We start from the raw sequence: 23,636 nt of genomic DNA, 5'->3' as shown, positions 1-23,636 counted from the left end.
CTCATTTGAATCATATAATCTCCTATGAAAGTAATTGATTTTTATTTACATACTTCTACCTTTGTGTAAACTGTCTGGAGCTTCTATACGCCGTTAAAGTGTCTCTAAAATGTTAAAGGGATTACTACTATAAACTTACCATTTAGAGATTTATTGCTCTCCCAAAGTTGGTATAAAAGTAACGTTGCAATTTCTGCCCACCATTCCAAGACAAACTAGACTAAAAGCAGATCATCTACACTACCAAAAACAGCCAAAATAATGTGTGTGTAGTATGTGTAAGCATGTATATGTGTAACACACACACACACACGGTTTTAAATGGCAAGAATAAAAAATAAAAGCAGCATAGGATATTCTCTCTCTCTCTCTCTCTCTCTCTCTCACACACACACACACACACACACACACACACACACACACACACCATATACATAAAGGGCAACCTATGAAAACATTATGCCACCAGGATTACTAGACAGTGAGACCATATCTCCTACCCAGAAGAATCAGATTAATGAAAAATTAAGACTATATTAACCATGTCAGCTTTGTAAAGATATTTCTGAAAATAGACCTCAAATTGTTTAAATACAAACAATGAAGAAAAATGTTAGTAAACAAATTGGGATCCATACAAGTTCTCAATTTTAAACTGTTTAAAGTATCAATGGCAAACACTTCTTTCCTCTGTACTCTTAAAATTTAGCCTCGTGAAAGAAAATAAGCTGGGCTAACTACTGAATTTCATGTATCCGTCCACCTACACTGCATTTGCTTCAACAAAACCAAAGTCAGTAAACAGATAATATAAAAAGAAATACAGCCAGTACCTGTGAAAAGAGGCTACTTACATGGAAATTTAGAACCACTTTACTAAAAGCAATAGTAAACAGCAGACTTTCCTTATTTGAACCACAAGTAGAATAATTAATTTACCATTGTCCATCTCTTGACAAATGAAAAATAGTAACTGCTCTATGGAGTTTTCAATCTTAGTTTCAAAACAAATAAAAAACATGGGATGTCAAAGTAATATTATACAGTAAAAAGGGGTTATATGATAAACCTGTTTACTTAGCTTCAATAATATTATTCCAGTTTCAACTTAAAAAAAATCCTAGCTTTAGTTGACCAAGAAAAGACTGAGCATGAGAATGATACTCAGTACTAGAAACATTCCTATTTTCATAAATTTGTTTTCAAAAGGAAAAATAAAAATCAAAGATACACTTTAAATAATTGGGAATTTAATTAAAAGATAAATGATTTCCTGTATTTTATGTTATCATATCCAAAACATCTATATACACCCCAAGTTTTTTCCACACAATGCTCTTAGTCATTCGAATTCAGGCTACCCCTCACCTCCCACAGAACTGTGGGCTTTTCTTCCTGTGAGTTCTCTTGACAACTACAGAGACTGTCTACTACATATTACTGACAAGAAAACCATGCCATTCTGAAATTAAAACCACGTCTATACAAAACAGCAAATACTGCATTAAAAGAAGTATTTATACACTGGATGAAAGCCCTATTCCTATCAAGTGTGGTTTTCTAATTTCTTGAATATCATTGATTCCTTTTACAGAAGTGTAGCAGAAGGAACAGAAGCATTTGACTACTTTAGTTGGGAAAGAAAAATAGTGCTTAGTTAACCAAATTATTCTCATTCAACAAACTGGACAGTTAAAAAGAAATAATATAAATTATAATCGACCTCTTCTAGTTTTACTATAAATTTCAGAAATATATTTAAGATTTTAAAGATTTAAAGCTTCAACTATATGCATGTGTGTATGTATATATACATATATATACAAACACATATATTTGTGGTTCTATTTAAAGTGTTTAAGATGTTAAAATGTGATTTATAAAGTAAGCCACAGGAAATTTTAATTTTTAAAATTAAGAAACAAAACCACAGTACTCTAAGGATATGTCTGCATTTCCTGGTTTAAGTTCTCTTTTATACACTTATAACAAGTAAGCTCTTAAAGAAAGAAGTTAAAGGATTTTTTTAGGAAAGCTCATTATATAAGTTGTCTGCTTACAATGTAATGCACTTTTGAAAATGTCAAAGCTAGAAAATACATTCTTTGCACTTTTATTCTGGCATTGTACCACTCTAATTACTTTCTTTTTGGAAAGTAATCCTCTTAATATTTGCAAATTTTTCACATCTATTCTGCCAACTAAACTAAATTGTAGAATTTTAAACAGAAACTACTCAATACAGTTTAATGCAACAGGTATAAAGAAATCAAATTAAAATAGATGTAAAATTAGGACAACCAAAATTGCAGTGATTTTAATAAATGGTAATAATGAATAAATTAGGCAATGCAACATCCAAACCTGGCAATTTTAATGGAAATAATGACAAGCAACTGTTACAACAGATGTAAAGAATCTGTATTTAGAGAACAAAACTATGCTTAGAGGTTTTATCATCAGAAAATGAAGACATCTAAAACCTTTTATAATCTTAAATTTAAATGTCCTACGAAAACTGTCAAATAGGTTTAAAACTCCATGAGTCACACTTCTATAAAATCCAAGCAAATGTTTTAAAGAAGAAATTTAAAAAGGACTACCAGAGCTTTAAAATCTAATTAGGTCTGTTTAAACTGTACTGCCAACGAAGTCATGTGACCGCTTGTAATTACAGAAGTCTCTTAATGAATGTATATACCACTGTTTCCAAGTAAATAATTTCACAGCATTTTATTAGGGAAACTTACTAATAGTGTCAAGGCTGGGGGGTGGGGGAGGAAAAGAATGGAAATTAACCACACAATTCAATTCACACAATAACGTTTGGGGGGGGGGGGCATGTTGGGCAGGTGTCTGCAGGGAGGTAGATAATACAATGGAATCAGTTTTCATTCTGCAGAACCCTGAGACTTGCTGCAATGTCAGCTCCAGGCACACACTGAAAGACTCCAGAAAATGCTCATTGATCATGCAGCACTTTATAATGCGCATAGGCTTTTTTCTTCTCTTGGCCCCGCCTAGCTTCCCTTTGCAGCAGCTCCCAAGCCCTCTCCCCACAATGAAATCTCTCTTGAAGACAGTGTAACGGTAACAATTATCCACACACTACCATAAAGCATCTATACCCGAATAGCCAGGCTTTTTATTCCCTTTCTTAAAGAGGAAAAAAAAAAAAAAAGAAGAAAGAAAGAAGCAAAACAGTAACCACCATAATAAAAGCCTTGCATCCTCACAGAGGAAGAAATGAGATTTAAGTAAATACAAATTTTGGGCAGCATGCTATAACCAAGGCCATAATCAATCACAGTTTCACCTATTTCCTTGACTTGCTTTCTATTCAAATGGTGTCATTTAAAATTGATAAAATCAGTAAAAAAAAAAAAGAGTAATTTAAAATACTCATGGCTTAAATCATAGATTTTTATCGATAGCATTCTAGCATCAGAATCCAAATTTAGGGGGTTTTAAAATTAAATTTCTAATTTATTTTACAATAGTCACATGAAAAAATCTACATCAGAGTGTACCACTTACATAAAGCCATTAGATCTCAAGCTAAAATAACCAGGAGTTTTTACAATTAATTGCAAGCACAGCTTTAGGCTTAGATATGTAAATGAATTCTAAGACATATGATACTAAACCTACTTCAAGCTGCTTTGCACACCCCACCTTCTAATGAGTTAATCTAAAGGTCACCACAGCACAAGGCAAGTCCGAACCCTCTCTCCCCTTTTTCCTACCAAATATATCTACAATTTATAAAACATGAGGTTTAAACAAAGTAAGTCTACAGTTTAATAATCATGTGAACAGATTGACACATTCTCACAGGAAATAAGGTCTGTCCGTGTCTTGCTTTTATGCTCTGCCTCTCTCTGCTCTCTCCTCTAATCTATTCATCTGTAAAATAATTCTAGCAGATAAGACTTCTTTGTTCAAATTTCCACTTTTATTTCATGTCCAGCCCTAATCCTACCTCCAGAATGTCTTCTAGCACATAGGCTTCCATTTCAGCCGCTGTCTCCACCATGGTTTCTCAAACTGCCATGTTTCTACTGCACTATGATTAGATCATTGCCAGCAGGAACACTCCTCTGTGTCAGCAAGGGAACAGGAAATGGAATGTTCTATTACATGCCTAAAGCAGCTTAGCTCTTCACCAGCCAGGCATCTACCAAAAGAGCAGGGGTGACTCACTGCGTATTCTTTAAAGACACAGAGGCTCTATTTTAAAGCAAACTTCTGCCAAGTAATTTCAATAGATAAAATCTCCTATTTTACTATTACTAATTCTGAAATCCCACATTTTCCTAAAAAAGAATACATATATGTGTGTGTGTATGTATTTTTTAAAGCTACTTAACATGTTAGTTTCCTGGCTGAACAAAAGAGGTTCAAGTGGATTTCATAGCAATTTATCCTTAGTGAAGTCTTACAATGAGATTAATTGTTGTATTAAACATGCAGAGGAGGAAGCATAATGCCAAGCTAGGAATTTGGAACATCCTAGCAAAGGGATTATATAATATACCTAACTCCTGTAGCTGGCTTAATGCAGACTTTTAAAATGGTAAACTGCTTTCCTATAAACTCAATTGTTTGTAAAACCGTGTAAGTACCAAATGAACATCTAGTATATACTATAGTATATTCATCTTCTGGTAATGCTTTTAACTTCATTTATTAAGTACAATAGTGTAGTTTTCTATTAGCATAAATATTGTAAGACATTTGACATAACTATTGTATAACAGAAAGTATTTTAGGAGTAGCCAAGATGAGGTTTCTTCCTAGCAAGTTCATATGACACAAAGCGAGGTAAAGTATCTACTGTATAGTATTAAAGAGACAGCTTTACTGTGGCAGGCAATGTATGAATTTGGTTTTATGTTTAAAAAAACAACAAAAACATGTTATTTAGCCTTCATAATAACCCAGCTATGTGACAGTAACTTAAAATAGTACTAACAAGCTTAGTGGGTTTACTATGTGCCACTGAAATGCTTTTGTGTCTATTAACTCACTGAATTTTCAGTCTTAAAGATGCTATATGATATTTACGTTAAAGATGTGGAAACCAGACAGTATGAAGCTTCTTGTCCAATTCTTCTCAGCTAAACTGATTTGGTTGAGGGACTAAAATTGGTGAAACTAGGTAGCCTGCTCTGGACATTATTCTCAGAATCATCTACTACCGTCTTTCTCCAGGCAATATCATTTACATTTCATGGATAATGAAACAACGACTCAGATTGGACACAGAGTTACATAACAAAACCAAAGCCACATTCAATCTAGAATTGTGGGACTCAATAAAGTTAACAGTAAACAAGTAATATCATAAATGCTATACTGCCCTAGGCCCACCCTAGCGTCTACATTTAGTTATGGTAATGTCTACTTGGCAGCTTCTCCAAATAATCTCCCTGTTGAAACCTAGCACAAAGTGAAACCAGAAAACTAAATTTTATCTCCTACCTTCAAGGTCAACTAATTTTAAGCTTCAAACAAACTTCATCTCTAGGCTAAGAGAAGAACTTCAAGCTAAGTAAGCAAAGGCAGGTGTGACTCTAAGAACTCACAGGCTACAACAGTCACTCTTTTCCTCATAAGCCAAGAGAAGGGCATCTCAAAACTTTTTCATAGCTTAGGAGGCAATGGGCTTGAGACATAAGCCTAACCCTAGAACCCACATGAGGAGGGAAGGAGAAAGTCAACAAAACTGTCAGTATGAATACAATACACATTTCAAACGTTCTGTAATATTTTTGTTCTGCATGAAAATAGTGACTTTCCCATTAACTTTCTAAGCTACCTTGCTAATACAATGACTGATATTAAAGGAAGCAAAATGGTATGAAAGGAGGTGCATACACATCTGTCTTAAAATTCATTGCTTTAAGAGTCATCAACTCAACTTTATTTTATAGGGAAAAATTCCCTGTTAGCTGTCCAAAACTGATTTCAATGACAAAAGACCATTTTTTTTTCTAATGGCAATAATATTATGTAATTAACATGCTGAGACACATAAAAATAATCTATAGAACAAACTATTTTTTAAAATATTCACTGAAGTAAGATTCAATTGTCCACTGAAGTTTCACATTAAAAAGGAGAAAACAGTCAGAAGCCAAAAGTGGTCTAAACAAGGAAAAAAATAAGCAAGACAGAAAGTACACACAATCATCAAGCTAAACCGCTATTCTGCATTGATTATTTCCCTAGGTTCTGTTTACTTTTGGTTGTGGCAATCAAACCTGGTAGGATTTCAAAATTCAAATTTTTCAAACAAAAGGACAATACTAAGAAAAAGAAAACATGCACTTCTCAAAATGTATATATTTATGAGTTTTTCCCCTACAGTGTAAGATAGTTTAGAAGGAAAAACAAAACAAAATAAAAAAACCACAATTGCACAATAGCCTAGCCATACATAACAAAGGTCTTAAAGACTTAAAAAACAATTTAGTGAAAATGTTTATAAAATACAACAAGATTTTTGAAAGGACACTATAAAACATCAGTGCATATCTACATTTTACCTATCTCTCCTAACCTAGTTATACTATAAAATGACTAAAGATTATAGATGTATTTCTAGTTTATTATAGTAATATTCTTTTCCTTACCATTAAGCTTATTTTCTCTTTCACTAACTACATCTTTTACCTATAAAGTAATCCATATACATGGAAAACATTAACAGCATAAACATAATACACACACAGGACTGAGGATACACAACTGACCATATATATACACAGGGTCCCGAGTTTGATCGTCAGCACCATAAAAACAGGTAACATTAAAAACAGAAAAGCAAACCTCTTATCCTTAAGAGGTACAATCAACGACACTACAGCTCACACTTTTCATATACACCTCAATATAAAACTATTTTTACACTAAGGGAAGCATGCTATGCATAGCTGTCCCTGTCTCCATCTGTACGACGGACTCTAGCCTCTGCAAAAATGAAAATACAACAAAACTGGCACCTGCACAACTATTTACATAGCATACACACACACTGTATTGTGTCTACGTAATCTAGGGTTAAACAGGTAGGAGGTGGGGACAAAAAGAAAAGTAGGATCCAAAAAAGTCTGAGGGAACATCAGTTGTTGTATATGGAAAGGGAAGAATCATCACTTGCTGAATCATAGGTAGCTGATTTTTTTTCTTTGTCAGTTCAGTTGTTCAGGGTAGCATACGTATACTGACACTTTCATTTTCCTAATGAAGCTGCTTTTACCATTTTAGAACACATACAGGAAGTTGCACTAAGGCTATAGGCCTATATAAGGGGCTGGAGTATTTTGGCTCCCCAGTTCTCCAAACAGAACCGGACTGTGTATAGAAACTGTATGTTAAGCACCCTTAATGTTTAAATGAAGTACTCTACAACATATGCTCCGACTAGCACATGTAAAATCTGTTTGACAACTGCTCTAATTTCCAATAAAAACAGTACTGTAACATATTTCATCAGTCCACTACTGGTAGACATTTATAGTCCATAACATTATAACACTCTTTATTATACATACTCTGTATATACCAGAATATAGCCATATAGTAACTTTCTAAACATGCTTCTACATTAAACCTGATTAAGTACTGTTTTCTACAAAGTATTTCTATTGCAAATCCTAAATCTGAAATCACCATTAATTATAAAGGTATTTAGGCTTATACTTAATTCCTCAACATTTTCACTTTATAAGGAAAAGCTCAGAAGTTTCACCATTTTGCATTTAACTTTTTCCCTTTATTAAAAAATGATTCTTGCTAAAATAATCTCAATTAGTTACTGTTTAAAATGTTACTACACCAAGTCTTTCAAAATGCATGTATTTGGAGAAGAGAAGAATGGGATAAAATATTCTGGCCTGCAAAAATGTAATCTCCTTCTGTCAAAATACAAATTCCATACAAGGTTTGGTGCTGGTGTTTTGTTTTGAACTTGAAGTCAACTGTGAACAGATGTCCTGAAAGAATTTAATATACTAAACACCCAGAATCATCAGGAAATATTTGGGTATTAAATAAAACATGGTTAAATGAATTAACTTGTCTTCTAGTTTACTTTCTAATTATTGTGGGGATTTTTGTTTTTAGAGACAAAGTTCAGGATGGCAGAGAACTTGATATGTGGCCCAATCTAATCTGGAATTCATGATCTTGCCTCAGCTTCTCAAGTACTGGGGTTACTGGCATCCATCACCACACCCAGCCAAATTATACATTTTTTCTTTTTTCTTAAATTTTTTTTTATTCATTTTACATGTCAACCACAGATCCTCCTTTCTTCCCTCCTCCCACCCTTCCCCCTCCAGTCTCTCCCCCCAAACTCACCCTCCATTCCCTCCTCCAAAAAGGTAAGGCCTCCCATGGGGAGTCAGCAGAGCCTGGTACATTCAGTTGAGGCAGGTCCAAGGCCCTCCCTCTGCATCAAGGCTGTACAAGGTGTCCCACCATAGGTAATGGACTCCAAAAAGGCCATTTTCAAAGAAGAAATTTTAATGTAATCTTTCCATGTATGCTAAGACAAAGAACGGGCAACATTACAGAGCACCTGAGTCTTCTGTTTTTAATATTTGTGAGACAGAGTCTCACACAGCACAGGCTGGCACACAAACTGTTCATGTGGCCAAGAAACTGCGGACACTCCTGCTTTCATCTCACCAGAGTGCTGGTGTAGCTAGAGTTTTCCTGCCTGGCCCACAGTCAGGACAAATCTCTCTCACCCGCCAGGCCTATAGACACTCAGAACCAACCAAGCAAACACACAGAAACTTACACTGTTTAGAAACCATATGGCTGTGGCAGGCTTCTTGTTATCTACTTTTTTATCTTAAATTAGCCCATTTCTATTAATCTATACTTTGCCACATGGCTCGTGGCTTACCATTACCTTACATCCTCCTTGTCATGGTGGTGGCTGGCAACATCTCTCTCTTTTAAGGGTAAGGTTTTCCGTTCTTGCTCTGACCTCGTGGTTTTTAACTTTGCAATTGGTTCTGTGTTTCTTATTTAACAAGCCGGTTACATCTACATGCTGGAATACTGCACGGCATCGTTATCAATCCCAATAATTAAAGAGCTTTATTAACTAACAGAGAGTACCATGTAATTTCCACCTCAGTTTTCTAACATGTATCTGACATGATATTATGTTCTAAATACAACAGAGGCTATGTTCTGCCTATATTAGTTATTTTTAAAAGACTTAATTTTATTATGTAAATGAGATTTTTCTCAGGCTCGTATAAAAACCCCAAAGCTAAAGACCAAGTAACTTTTTTTTTGAAGCTGGGTCTATGTAGCCTGACTGCCCTTAAATCTAGTAACTTTCTTTTTAAAGATCATCCTTAACTGTTTGCATATTCATTTATACATTTACTGAGTACTTACCAGATGTTAAGGTCTATACTACATCCTGGATACAAAATGATTGAAAAAAAAATAGGCTACTTTAAAAGTTCATAATCTACACGAACTCCATCAAGACTCCTGGCCAAGTTTACCATGTGTCTAAAATCTTTGCCATTTTTATTTTATCATTATAGTCCCTTTCTATTCTCCCCAAATCCAACTAATAAATAAAATATAAAATTCAATTTAGACCAGCACAGAAGAGAATTACCACGTTTAAAAAGGAAATATTTCAAACTAGATGTGTCCTGTATACGAAATGATTTAAGAAACCTTATCCAAGCTTAAGCAACAGAGTAAGCAAAGTAATGAAGGCAGCTGGTGCCTTCCAGCACAACTGAAGTAATAGCTGTGTCTGCTGACACTTATTTGTTACCTCTCCCCATGACAGGTTGGTCACACTGTGAAGTCATTATTTTTCTAGTCTTCACAATAGGATCTATGTATATTAAACTGACAGAGTATGTATTATTTTTAAGTCCCATCCACCTTTCAAACTTATGAGTACTATACAAGAGTAAAAAACAAAAACAAGCAGAGGCATAACAAAAGTTACTCATTATTTTTAAATAAGCTAAATCTGCTGATGGTATAGTACTTTTATTATAGCTAGCAACATATTAACTATCTCCTGCTCCAAAGCAACTACTAACAAAGAGAAATCAGACACACATACATACATACATAAGTTGGAGGTGACCTGGGAATATACACTTAAATCATATGAAAAAAATCTTAAAGCCAGAGGCATGCAAGACTGGAATGTGAAAACTACCCAGATGCGCCAAGGAACACTATTGCTGTCACTAGGTCTTCTGATTCCTTAATGACCTGGGTTCTCTAATATTAATGTCCAATTAGTATGGTGTTAAGATATGCTACCATTATGCGACTTCTAGCTTAATCTATCTTAACAAACTTTGAAATGGTTGACCTGCAAGTTATTATTTTAATTACTAAGACTATCCTTTCCAAACTCACAATTCAATGTGTTAAGAAATATATTACATTCAGTTATCTCTAGGGCTAGGCTGCAAACTACAAACTAGGCACTATCCCCTTTTCTACTAGTCAAATTGTGACCCTAGACAGAGAATCACTACAGAGTTGTCACATAAAGAAAAATCCCCTTTAGTGTTCCTACATCTCCATTAGTGTGCAACTTTTCAGTACACACCCAAATGTGTGGTAATTGTGTTCCCCAAAATATTGTGCACCCTAATAAACTTATTTGGGATCAGAGAACAGAACAGCCACTAGATAGACATAAAGGCCAGAAAATGGTGGCACACACACATCTTTAATCCTAAAATTCTGAATGCAGATATCCGTTTGGATCTCTGTGAGTTCAACATCACACTAGAAACAGCCAGGCATGGTGACACACGCCTTTAATCCCAGGAAGTGATGGCAGGAAGCAGAGGACCAGGAACTAGAGCTGGTTAAGCTTTTAGGTTCCTGAGCAGCAGTTCAGCTGAGATCCATTGGGATGAGGACTCAGAGGCTTCCAGTCTGAGGAAACAGGATCAGCTGAGGAACTGGTGAGGTGAGGAAGCTGTGGCTTGTTCTGTTTCTCTGATCTTCCAGCATTCGCCCCAATACCTGGCTTCAGGTTTGATTTTATTAATAAGACATTTTAAGATTCATGCTATACCCAACTGAACCCCTGGCCTATATATTCAAGAGAATGATTCTTTTGTTTTGTGTGAATTGAGTGTTTTGCCTATATGTATGTATGCCTGTGTACCATATGTATGCCTTGTACTCAAGAAGGCCAGAAGAGGTCATCAGATCCCTTAAGACTGGAATATAGGTGGTTATGAGGTGTCAAGTGGATGCTGAGAATCAAATAAAATCTTCTACAAAAGCAGCCAGTGCTCTTGATCAGGATGTAGCTCTTGAGTACTGCTCCAGCACGCACCATGCATGCCACAATGATCTCTGTCATGATAATGGACTAAACCTCTGAAACTGTAAGCAAGCCCACAATTATATGCTTTCTTCTTCAAGAGTTGTCTTGGTCATGGTGTCTCTTCACAGCAATGGAACAGTGACTAAGACAAACATCACTGATCAAACACTGTGAGAAAGAAAGTTAAAAGAATATGGTGGGTCATCTATGTAAGTCCATTCAATTCAAAGAAAATTTCCATCAATATAGATAAAATGGAGTTATAGCTTCATAGGTGGCTAAGCATATAAGGCAATAGCTGTGTACTTTATTAATCATAACTCAGCTTTCCATGTAACTCTTCACCTATCCAGGGAGGGAAAGCAGATATAAAAATCTCTCTTAGGAGTTTTTTTCCTTCTCCTCACCGATGAAAGAAAAACAGAGGATGGTTGGTGACAACTTACAAGTATTTTTATCAGAAGGTAGAGAGACATGGCTCAGTCATTAAGTGTTTACTGCTCAATCATGGAACCAGAGTTCAGATCTCAGCACCCACATTGGGTAGGTGACAAATGCCAGTAACTCCAGCTCCAGGGGATCTGATATCCTTCTGGCCTCCTTGGGCACCTGCATGTATACATGTGTACATACCCATACACACAAAAACTAAATAAAGTAAGTCTTAAGACAGTAAATAAAACTAAAATTGACTCATTGGCTCTGGTAAGATGACCTGCTGGGCACATCTCATGACTTAAGTTCTATCCCTGCAAGTCATTAACAGCGGAGAATCCATGTCCCAGTTGTCTTCTGACATCTACACCATGGCAGGTGTGCACTCACACAGCATGCACACATACACACACACACACATAAATAAAGCATTCTAACCAGCTATAGACTCTCAAAGGCTACCTGCCCTCCTAAATGGGAATTTCTGTAGGTAACTTACATAATTACTGGGGGCAGAGGAAAGGAAATAGCTGACCACAATCTTAAAAAGGTAAAGAGAATTGTTTCTGACTAAAAAAGAACAATTCCAACTTTGTTCCAGAATTTCATATATGAATTAAGGTGAAAATAAGTTAGCAAGTAACATGTAAAACCATGTATTAAAATCAACTATGTAAAATATCTTCATTCTTTATAAAGTCCAGCTTCTTAATCTGTGAGTCACAACATTACTGGTCATGTAACTAAATGTGTAGATTGAAAAAAAAAAAAAAGCAACACTAAACAGTTTCTGGAAAACAAACAAACAAAACAAAACAAAACAAAAAAACAAGAAAAAATAGGCATAGGCTACAATCCTTTAATATAAGTACTTGGGAGGCAGTCCAGTGGAGCTTTGTTAAGTTTGAGGCCAGCCAGGACTACAGAAACCAGTTCCAAGGCAGCCTATGTTATATGATAAGATGCTGTCTCAAAAGAACGAAGTTCTAAATTCACAACAAAGACTTAAAAACAAATACAGAATGAATCCAGTATATTCCTGGCAGCTTTCAACCACGTTGCCTGACACAACTGCATTGCAGCCCTTGGTTCTGAGTACAGCATTCAACTGCAACCAACACTGATTAAATGCCTAACTAAGGACTACCAGATATAGATACGTTTTGAATTAACGTGTTTCTTACTGTACTTACAAAGTTTTCTGGACTCATAAAAACATATTTATATATGGAAAACAAAGACATATTATTTTCCTATCATCATTCTTCAGCATATTAAATTAGTGTCTTTTAGGTAATACTGCACTATAATATTTGATCTTTAAGATTAGTGTATGAATTACCCAAGGTATCATTTTAAAAAAGAAATAAATGGCCAGGCAGTGGTAGTGCATGCCTTTAATCCCAGCACTCAGGAGGTAGAGGCAGGAGCATCTCTGTAAATTCAGGCCAGCCTGGGCTACACAGAGTGAATTCCAGGAAGGGCTTCAAAGCTACAAAGAAAAATCCTGTCTCAAAAAAAAAAAAAAAAAAAAAAAAAAAAAAGGCTTTCACTATGGATTAGAGCAGAACTTTCAAATATTTCTGAGGTGGCCCTAGACATATTTTTGCCACTCTGTACTCTTCATTTATGCAAAGTACCTTTCTCAGCACTGATGACTATAAAATCAATGCCATCAATGAATTCTATAGAATATAGAAAATGCTGTGTGCTGCATTATCAAATAGTTAGCCAAGATTCAATCCCCTTTGTAAAAATAAGCAGATCTACCTTACTAGTATGTAAATTAGCCTTCACCTTTAATAAATGATAAAATTATATGTATACCAAAGGAATCAATAAATTGCTATTTTATGTACCTAAGTGTGTGTGTGTGTATATATATATATATATATATATATGTGTGTGTAGTGGATAGCCATCCCAGCATTGGCCTGGAAGTTCCAACCCCCATTAAGGCTTCGGTAATGATCATGCCCACAAGGCGGGGCAGAGGAGGGAGCGGAAGACCGAGGATCAGGAGGAGGTCGCTCTCTTGATTCCTAGACGCTGGATGCTGGAGGTAGACCGAGCAGAGTTCTCCAGAGAACACCGCCGGACTGCGCTATACCTTTGCCAGACCCTGCAACCTACCCCTTCATTTGTAAGTTACCCCACAAAATAAACCTCCCTTTTAACTACGTGGAGTGACCTTAATAATTTCACCAATATCTGCCGCCCAACGTGGGGCACGAACCCTGAGATTAAGAGTCTCATGCAAATCTCTCTTACCCGCCAGTCCCATAGTCACTCAGACCCAACCAAGAAAGCACACAGAAACTTATATTGCTTATAAACTGTATGGCCGTGGCAGGCTGCTTGTTATCTACTTCTTTTATCTTAAATTAACCCATTTCTGTTAATCTATACTTTGCCACATGGCTTGTGGCTTACCAGTGTCTTTACATGTTGCTTCTCATGGTGGCGGCTGGCGGTGTCTCTCTTCAGTCTTCTACTTCCCAGAATTCTCTACTCTCTTGTCCCGCCTATACTTCCTGCCTGGCCACTGGCCAATCAGAACTTTATTTACACAGAGTGATATCCACAGCATATATGTATATATACACACACACATATATGTATATATACATATATATGTGTACACACACACACACACACACACACACACACGAAAATTCAAGGGATAGGAGTCCTGAGTTGAAAAGTTAAAAAATCCTCATTTAGAGAAACCTTGTTAAAAAGTTCATTAGCTCAAATATGAAGAAACTGAGACTAAATAATAACTTGCCCCAATCAGGAAATACTAAAGAAGGATTGTAAAATAAGATACTAGCTCAATTTCAAACCATATCCTTCCCAAGAGAAATAATTCTAGAAAGAGAAACGCCAAAAAAACCCATCGTATTTCAAAATCAAATGCAACTTCAAGTATAGCACAATATTTGTACATGCCCGGTTTTAAAGATATTAGAATATGACTGCTTTTCTTACTATACTTTGATTAAAATCTTCATAAAGATTTCTTGGGGGGGGGCACTCAGTGGTTAAGAGTTCTGGCTTCCTCCAAAGGACCTGGGTTCAATTCCCTATTCCCACATAGCCTTCTGTAAGTCCAGTTCCAAGGGATCTGATGTCCTCCATAGGCACCAGGCACATAGTGGCACAGAGACACATATGCAAACAAAATATCATATACATATTAAATAAAAATATTTTTAAAAAACTTCTTACGGTATTGAGGTCAGAGGGACCTTTATTTCATTAAGACACACAAACCTAAACACTGCTTGTTTTCTTAAGTGAGACTGTTCTTCTGGGCTCCGTAAAATAAAAAACTAGCATTTTCATGTATAGGCAAAAGCACTACAATACCAAGTCTATATTTATGTCTTGGTATAAAAGACAAGAGAGCCAGGCTAAGGCTAACATGGATAAGAACTTCATGATACTAAGGCACATTCACAACTTCAAGTGTATGACTAAGAGAATTCAGATACTCCTGGAGACAGAAAGCTAAGCTGAGTGGTAAAGGGGATCCTGAACTGTAAAGTAGTTATGTGGAGGCAGATTAAAGTGACAGTGAGCGAGAAGAGTCCACCAAGTGAGGACTATGTCTTAAAGGGTCTGAGGTTAAGAGGACAGCATATGCAGGGCCAGTGAGATGGCTTACTTAGTACCAAGCTTAACAGCTTGAGTTAGCTAGGCATACAAAATACATACATACATAAACATAATTTTAAATAAAGTATCATATCTTTGTTTTGATACTTGGCCATTTTATCCCAAACCCTAGCCTTACTTGCTAAGCCTATAGCAAAGTACTGAAAAGAATATAACTTGCTAATTTATTAGTCACAGAAAACAATATAATGAATTATTAAAGTTCTAAAGGAAGTTAAAAATGTATTCTATTTAAATTCTAAAGACCTAGTAAATCCAGAATATAATCCTGTCTAAAACAAATAACCAACATTTTGTGAACTCCTTATTATAGAACCCATGCAATATTTTAGCTTGTGGTATCATAGCCACTTAAAATAATGCACACTCATTTTACTGACAATATATAAATTCAGTAAAATAATGACATTAGATAAAATTGGAAAGAGAAATAAGTAAGAGTTCTTTCTAAACATACGAAGAAAAGAATTAGTCAGAGGCTAGCAATCAATGTGGCTCAGTGGATCAGACACCAAGCCTGGTAGCCTGAGTTCAATCCCTAGAATCCACACGGTAAAAGGAGGGAAGTAACGCCTGCAAACTGTCCCTCACTCCCACTCGTATGCCATGGCAAACACACACAAATAAATGTTACTTTAAAATAATTAACTTTCACAAGGCTCTCTCAAATTCCTTACCTTTCAATTTTAACAATAGCATTTATGGAAACCCTAGTAAGTTCACAGACATTTCCTATACATCTGTCTCACAACCCACTAAAAAAGTTAAGTTAAAAGGTCCTTTGGTTCTGAGAGCTTCAGTTCACATGTCATACTGACCAGGCAGCATGGACATTATTTATACCCAATTCACATTTGAGGACTCACAATACCAGGTTATCCACAGGGTATGTACTTTTCTATCATGTTCAGTAATAGTGAAAAGATTTGCTGATCACCTTTACAATCTGTAAATTCAACCTCAAGATCAGTCACACGAATAATTTCAAGATGGAGGTTAGGGAACCAACATGATGAAATAGAACAGAAAAAAATTAACAAGACTCTCAATCTCACTCTGTAGACCAGACTGGCCTTGAACTCACAAAGATCCGCCTGCCTCTCGAGTGCTGGGATTAAAGGCGTGCACCACCACTGCCGCCCGCAAGAAATCATTCTTATAGAACTGAAAGAAGACCCAAATGAAAAACGAAATAATCTGTTAGGCTCTACAATTTATACAAAAATCCATTTTGTGCTGCAATTACTAGAAAGGCAGGAGAAGGATAGGAAGGAGGCAGCAGAACGAAGGCGTTGCTAAGGAAGCAGACTGTCATGGACACTGTCCATATTCCAGCTCTTATTCCTACCTTGAGAAAGTGCATGTCTTGACCAAAGATAAAATGGAGTGGTAAGGCCTACCATTATGGAATATACATAAAGCAATCAAAACTGTGTTCAGTACTTAGTAAGCACTAACTAAAATATAATTTGGGTTATTTATAATAACTAAATAGGCAGAGATGTGATATCTGTGGATGAAGCAGTCAATGGACTTCTCCCCAAATTAGTACATATGACTAGAACAGGGCTTGTAATCTGGCTTTCAATCTAGTACATAGACATCTAACAAAGAGCCATTATGGTTTCAAAATTTGGGGTTGACGTGAATAATAAAATGACAGATAAAAAAACAGACCCCTGGGACCAACAAGATGCTCAGCAGAGGTAAAGGAGTTATCCATGCAAGCCTGGTAATCTAAGTTTGATCCCGAGAACTCACATAAAGATAGAGAAAATAGACTCCACAAAAATGTTCTGACCTCTTTCCACACACAGACACCATGGCAACACGTAACATGCATATACACAATAACAGTGTTTTAATAAAAGACCCATGTATGTAGTGTAGCAATTTCACCACTAACATTAGGTTGTACCATAATACTAAAAGCACATATACATTTGCAGAAATGATCAAAATGGCAAAACATCAGAAACAACAAAATTTCCAAACTGGAAAACAAGGGAATACTCCACATCCAATAAAAGGAGCGTGCGCGCGCGCACACTCACAGTTTTTCACGTGTAGACTCTGTGATACTAATTAAGAAAGGTTCAGGGAGTTATTTTTTAAATATTCTCATTTATGCATAACCAAACTTTGATTCTATAAATATGCATTTATGCATCTGTATGAAAATGTACAGGAAAGGCCAAAATATTAAGCTTAAGAACATACTTGATATATAAGAAAGATTTTCAATTATTATTCTCTATCTTGCTCTATTGAAAGAAAATTAACATAATGGCCCTTTAAGATTACAACATTAAATTGAATACTTCCAGCAATTTTATAGTAGTGATTCGTAGAAACTTCTCAAAGATTTTCTTTGAAGGATGTTGTCCTATTCTCTCAACAGAATGAAACATATCTTAGTTCAGGGCTAAGAGTACTTGTCTAATATGCATACTGCCTTTAGACTCAATATCAAACTCAAGTAAAATAAAATTGAAATACTTTATAACAAAAAGATTTCCAAACTTAGAGACCAGAATGAGAACTGAAGAGAACTACAAAATTTCAGTCTGTCTATCCTGCACTAACTGTATGGAGTATAGTAGGTCAAGTACAGTAGGTCTGAAGAAAATCTGCATCAGCAGTTCTCAACCCCACTGGGGTCGCATCTCAGATATCCTGCAAATCACATATTTACACTAAGACACATAATAGTGGCAATATTACAGTTATGAAGTAGAAATGAAATAATTTTATGCTTGTGAGTTACCACAACATGAGGAACTATATTAAAGGGTCGCAGCATTAGGAAGGTTGAGAACCACTGCTCTAGAAGATCACGATTAGGACACTACAAGTGGCTGCTGCTCTTCTTAATAAAAGCTCTAGCTACCTACCTCCCTATGTATATATCTATAAAGAGAGGGAAGGAGGAAAGAAGTCAGGCCTGCACAGGAGGAAGAAAACTGGCAACAAAGACCACCCCATGAGCCAGACATGGCAGTACCTGTCTATAATCAATCCTGGATGCTGAGGCAGGAAAATTCTGACAATGCAGCCAGTCTGGGCTACTATCAAGACCCTGTCCCCCAAACAAACAAACAAACAAACGCATGAGCATTTAACCTAGTGGAAGAGTACTTAACATGAACTAAGTCCTGCATTCAATCCCCTGTACAGCAAACCAACAAACCAAGCAAACAGCTGGATTACATGAAAAATACATAAAATTAGTTTGTCAACCATAAGCCGCTCACCAATATTACCTATTTATCAAAGAACATGTGAAACTGATTAGTGTAAGTAATTTTCCTGCGTATAAACCTATGTTCGTGTGTACATGTGCACATTTGTGTGGGTGTACGTGAATATGCAATGCAGACCAGAGGTAAACTAGACACACGTCTCGATTGCTTCTCCTTATTTTTTGAGGCAAAGCCTCTCGCGTAACCTAGAGCTCAGCTAGACTGAAACCCTCCCACCAGTCTTCCATATCCTCAGCACTGGGATTATAGGTATGTCATACTCAGTTTTTTACAGTCCCTAAATATTGTGTGCGGGGTCTTCAATATATACAAATGGGGTACATATAAATATAAACACACTGAGGAAATACAATTTGATGCATTAGTCTACCGTGCAAACATGAAAGAAAGGCAACACTTCAAACATGGGAGGAGATAGCATTGCAATACCTAAGTCAATTCATTAACTATTTGGAAATGTGTGTGTACACACACACACACACACACACACACACACACACACACACAGGCTCTCTCCATGAGTCTACCTAATTAAATGTAAAAAAGGCACAACATCTAAGACATAAAAGCAACACAAATGCCCACCAGCTGATTAACATATAAACAAAATGTGATGCACACATACAATGGGATATCATTCAACCTTAAAAGGGAAATCTTGTCACACTCTTAACACAGATAAACCCTGACAATATTTTTTAACTGAAATAAGGTTAAGTCACTATATGATTTTATTTATTTGAGCTACAAAAGTAGAATATACTTAAGAAACAAAAGGTTAGCAGGGGCAATGTAGAGTTCTTCAATGGATATGCAGTATACTTTTGACTTTGCAAGACGAAAAAGTTCTGGAGATCTTGTACAGAACAATGTAAAATTTCCTGACACTACTGAACTAACACTTTAAAACCAGTAAGATTTACTTAGCATTATTTATAATTTAAGAAAAAGTTAGCTATTATATGAGGCATGAATTAGTTTAAAAAATTACTAGGCACAGTAAATCAAACTCATTTTGAGCACTCTTGAGTGTCAGTCAGTTCCCAGAACCCACATAGTGCTCACAACCATCCATAATTCCAATTCCAGGGAATTCAAGACCTCTTCTGGCCTCCATGGGTACAAAGCATATTATACATGGTACATGCAGGCAAACTGTCATACATCTAACAATGTTTTTAAAGAAAACAAATATAAAGGGAATCTGTAATAGATAAATCTTTACAAGACTGATGTGAGGAAGAAAGTAGTTCTTCCCAGAAGACTTAATAAATCTAAAGTGAAATGGACAATGGACAAAATAGAATGTTTCTGAAATCATATCCAAAAATGTGTTAAAATAGTAAATAGTAAATAATATCAAGTATTCTAAACACAGATTAATGTTAGGTCATCTATCACTGCATGTGAACAGGGGAGTAGAGAGCTTAATAACCATTTAAATACACATCAAAATGCATTTCAGTTGGGTGCGGTAACACACATCTTTATTACCAGCACTAAGGAGACTGAGGCAAGAAGACAGAGTTTGAAGCAAGCCTGGACAGTATGACCAGACCCTATCTCAAACAAATAAATAGACAAGACCCACAGATACAAATCCCCAATAAAAATTTTTGATAAATGTTATTGTTTCTGGAAAAACTTAAATGAGCTAACAGAAAGATACACTATATTGCTAAAAAAATAGTTGCACTATACTTAATGGTGACACAGCTCTATTTCAGTAAGGGAGGACAGGCTCCATTAGCTCTGATAATGGACATTTGGGGATGCTTAAAACTGACACAGTAAGAGAGAGAGAAAAAAACTTGGCATAAAAACTGGAAAACAAGACAGAAATAATACATTGGAGTCAACATGACAATTTAAAAACTAAGAATTCAGTTGTCATGTAGAAGATAAAAATATCAAAATCAAGTGTCCATATTTCAACAGTAACTGGAAGGTATAAAGAAAGAAAAGATACAATTCATGACAGTAATAAGAACTATAAAACAATCCACACTAAGTGTGGAAAAGCTGTATAAAAACTGAGTTACTTGTCAGACACGCTGATGCACACATTTAATCTCAGCACTGGGGAGACAGAGGCAGGCAGAATTCTTGTGAGTTCAAGGCCAGCGTGGTCTACACAGTGAAGTTCCAGGACAGGCAGGGCAACATAAGGAAACCTGGAGCTGAAGACGACTCAGAAATTAAGACACTGGCTGTAGTTTCAGAGGACGCAGGTTCAATTCCCAGCACACACATGACAGCTCACAACTGTCTGTAACTCCAGTTCCAGGGGATCCCACACCCTTACACAGACAACATGCAGGCAAAACACCCATGCACGTAACTGTATTTAAAAAAAAAAAAAAAAACCCACACGTTATATAACTGCATAACTTTAGTAGAGAAAGATGAAGAGCCTGAAAAACAGAAGCACATTTTGTTTATGGGTTAGACTTTTCATAGTGTTACACATCATGGCATAATGTATATCCTATCAAAACAGACATAAAAATATTTGTGGCAATTTGCAAAAGATAATTCTAGAGCATATCTGGCAGGTTAGAATCCAAATTCTAGACAAACAAGATCAGTGACTGACAACTATCTTCAAAGACATTAAAGAAGCCTAGAGTATTACACATAATCACATGAAACCAGATACTCAGGACTTTTCAATTAAAAAGACAGCAATTTCTAGAGGATGAGGAGATGGCTCAGTAGGAAAAGCACTTCCTGTGCAAGCATGAGAAACAGAGTTGGATCCCCAACATTCATGTCAAAGCTGGGCGGGCATGGCAGCCCATCTGGTAATCCTGGTCATCTGGTAACATATAGGAAGCAGAAATGTGGTAGATCCCTAGAACAAGCTAGCTAGCTATACTAGCCAAATCAGTGAGTTCTAGGTTCAAGCAAAAGACCCAGATTTATAATGCAGTAGGGAGAACAATCAAGGAATAGATCCTGAACCTCCACAAACACATGTCCATGTCACCAGCACAGACAGACAGACACACACACACACCTCACCAAACCTCAGCAATTTTACAAGCGTCAACCAATGATTAATGCTGATGTGGACAGGGAATAAAAGACTGATATTTGGGCATAGTAAACAAGTAAACACACACACCCCTCTTTTTTAAGTGTTAACAACAGGCTTCAAAATCCACTGAAATACTTACTGCTAAAGCTTAGTGAAGAATCAATACAGGACTTCTGTTTCTCATCCTAGTCAACTTAGAGGTAGAAACGGAAAGGTAGAAGAGGAGATGTGGAAGGGCAAGTCTCCCTCAATAATCCAGAGTTGAAGAATCTACTTTGAAACCTGAAGGGTAAAATCAAGAAAAATCAAGAGGGGCTACAGACAGCTCAGTGGTTAAGAGCACTGGCTGCTCTTCCAGAGGACCTGGATTCAATTCCCAAAATCCTCATGGCCGTTCACAACTACCTGTAACTCCAGTTCCAGGGGATCAGACACCCTCTTCTGACTTTCACAAGCCACATGCAAGTAGTGCGTAGACACAACTACAGGCAAAACATCCAGATGCATAAAATAATAAAATAAAATGTTTAAAGAAAAAGACGTCAAGAGCCAAGGGAAGAATATCCTAGGTAAAAGACCCCACTGCAGGACCTTCTGGGTGAGAATGACAAGAATGAGCTAAAAGGGATACAAAATGAGACTACAACAATGGAAGCAGTCATTAAAAAAAGTCTTGCAGACGAAATTAAGAGCTTCAATTTTATTCTAAGAACAGTACTCAAGTAATGACCTATATTTCAGCAAGATTAGCCACTTGTTACATGAGGACTGGATGAGACAGAGGGAGTAAAGATGGGAAGGGGAAAGGAGAGATGAGGGGAAAGAGGGTAGTGTGCCTGCCTGGAAGGTAGTATGAGGAGGGTAGTATGAAACCTAAGTATGATGACAGCCAGCCTAACGGATGGTCACATCAAACGCACAATGCTCTCCTTTTTCATTGTCCTACCATGTCATTTTAGCAATGGAAACCATTCCATGAGACTCGGGTGAGAATAATTTCCCCTGGCTCACCTTCTACATAGCAAACATTGCAGGTCCTGAATGACGCATCTTTTTCAAGGATGAAACCTAGACCCAAGCTGGGCCAACAAAATTAATTCAGGAAACCTGTAGAGACATTTTCTCTTGTATTGATTAGCTAAAAGGACAAGGTGATCCTAGAACTTTGTAAGGTATTAATTATCCCCCAAATACACACAATCAGTCCTTCTTGCAATGTAAAGCCAGTTCCCCTACCCACAAGCTCTATCTGGACACACAGTCAAATAGCAAGACTAAATACTAAATTATGAAATTAAGTTCTGACCAACAGGATATAAACGAGAAGGAATAGTTATAATTCCTTGGTGAGTTCTTCAAAGGAAGCTCTCCATAACCACCCTTCTGTTTCCTATTTCTCACAGGATGCATATTAATTCACCAGCACAAAATAACATAGACTGGGTGGCTCCGACAGGATTCACTTTCTCCCAGTTATGAAGGTTAGAAGTCTAAGGCCAGGCTGTCAGCAGATCTGGTCCCTTAGGAGACTCCTTGCCTTGATTGCAGATGATCACCTTCTTCCTTCATCTTTACTTGGCCGTTTTTCCTGTGTGCACATCTGGTTTCTGTAACTAAACTTCCTCTTATAGGGAAACCAGTCAGACTAGAGGACCCGATTTAATCTTAATTACTCTGCTATATACATTAGATTTTTGTTTTTTCAGATCAAGTCAACACTGCAAGGTAAAAGAGCTATCAAAATGTTCTATGCTGATGGAGATATTCTGTATCTACACTGTTTGATATGGTAACCAATGGCTCTACATGACTACTTAAAAGTTAGTTTAAACATTAAATAAAATTATAAACTCAGACT

General features: G+C 36.4%; 1 protein-coding gene across 5 annotated transcripts in view; it reads right to left on the bottom strand.

The window, feature by feature from the left end:
* Positions 1 to 23,636, bottom strand: part of Ankrd17 (ankyrin repeat domain 17) — a 141,989-nt gene that overhangs the window by 111,010 nt on the left and 7,343 nt on the right. The window contains exon 1 of one of the 5 annotated variants that reach the window (XM_036200401.1): positions 3,983 to 4,085. The exons of the other annotated variants lie outside the window; for them this stretch is intronic. Coding sequence (XP_036056294.1) covers positions 3,983 to 4,036 — 54 coding nt within the window. The 5' untranslated portion in view covers positions 4,037 to 4,085. Of the gene's footprint in view, positions 1 to 3,982; positions 4,086 to 23,636 lie in introns of those variants that run through there. 5 annotated transcript variants of the gene reach the window in all.

This window comes from Onychomys torridus, chromosome 10, assembly GCF_903995425.1.
Source record: "Onychomys torridus chromosome 10, mOncTor1.1, whole genome shotgun sequence".
Lineage (NCBI taxonomy): Eukaryota > Metazoa > Chordata > Mammalia > Rodentia > Cricetidae > Onychomys > Onychomys torridus.
This window is presented reverse-complemented; position numbering and strand designations above follow the sequence as displayed.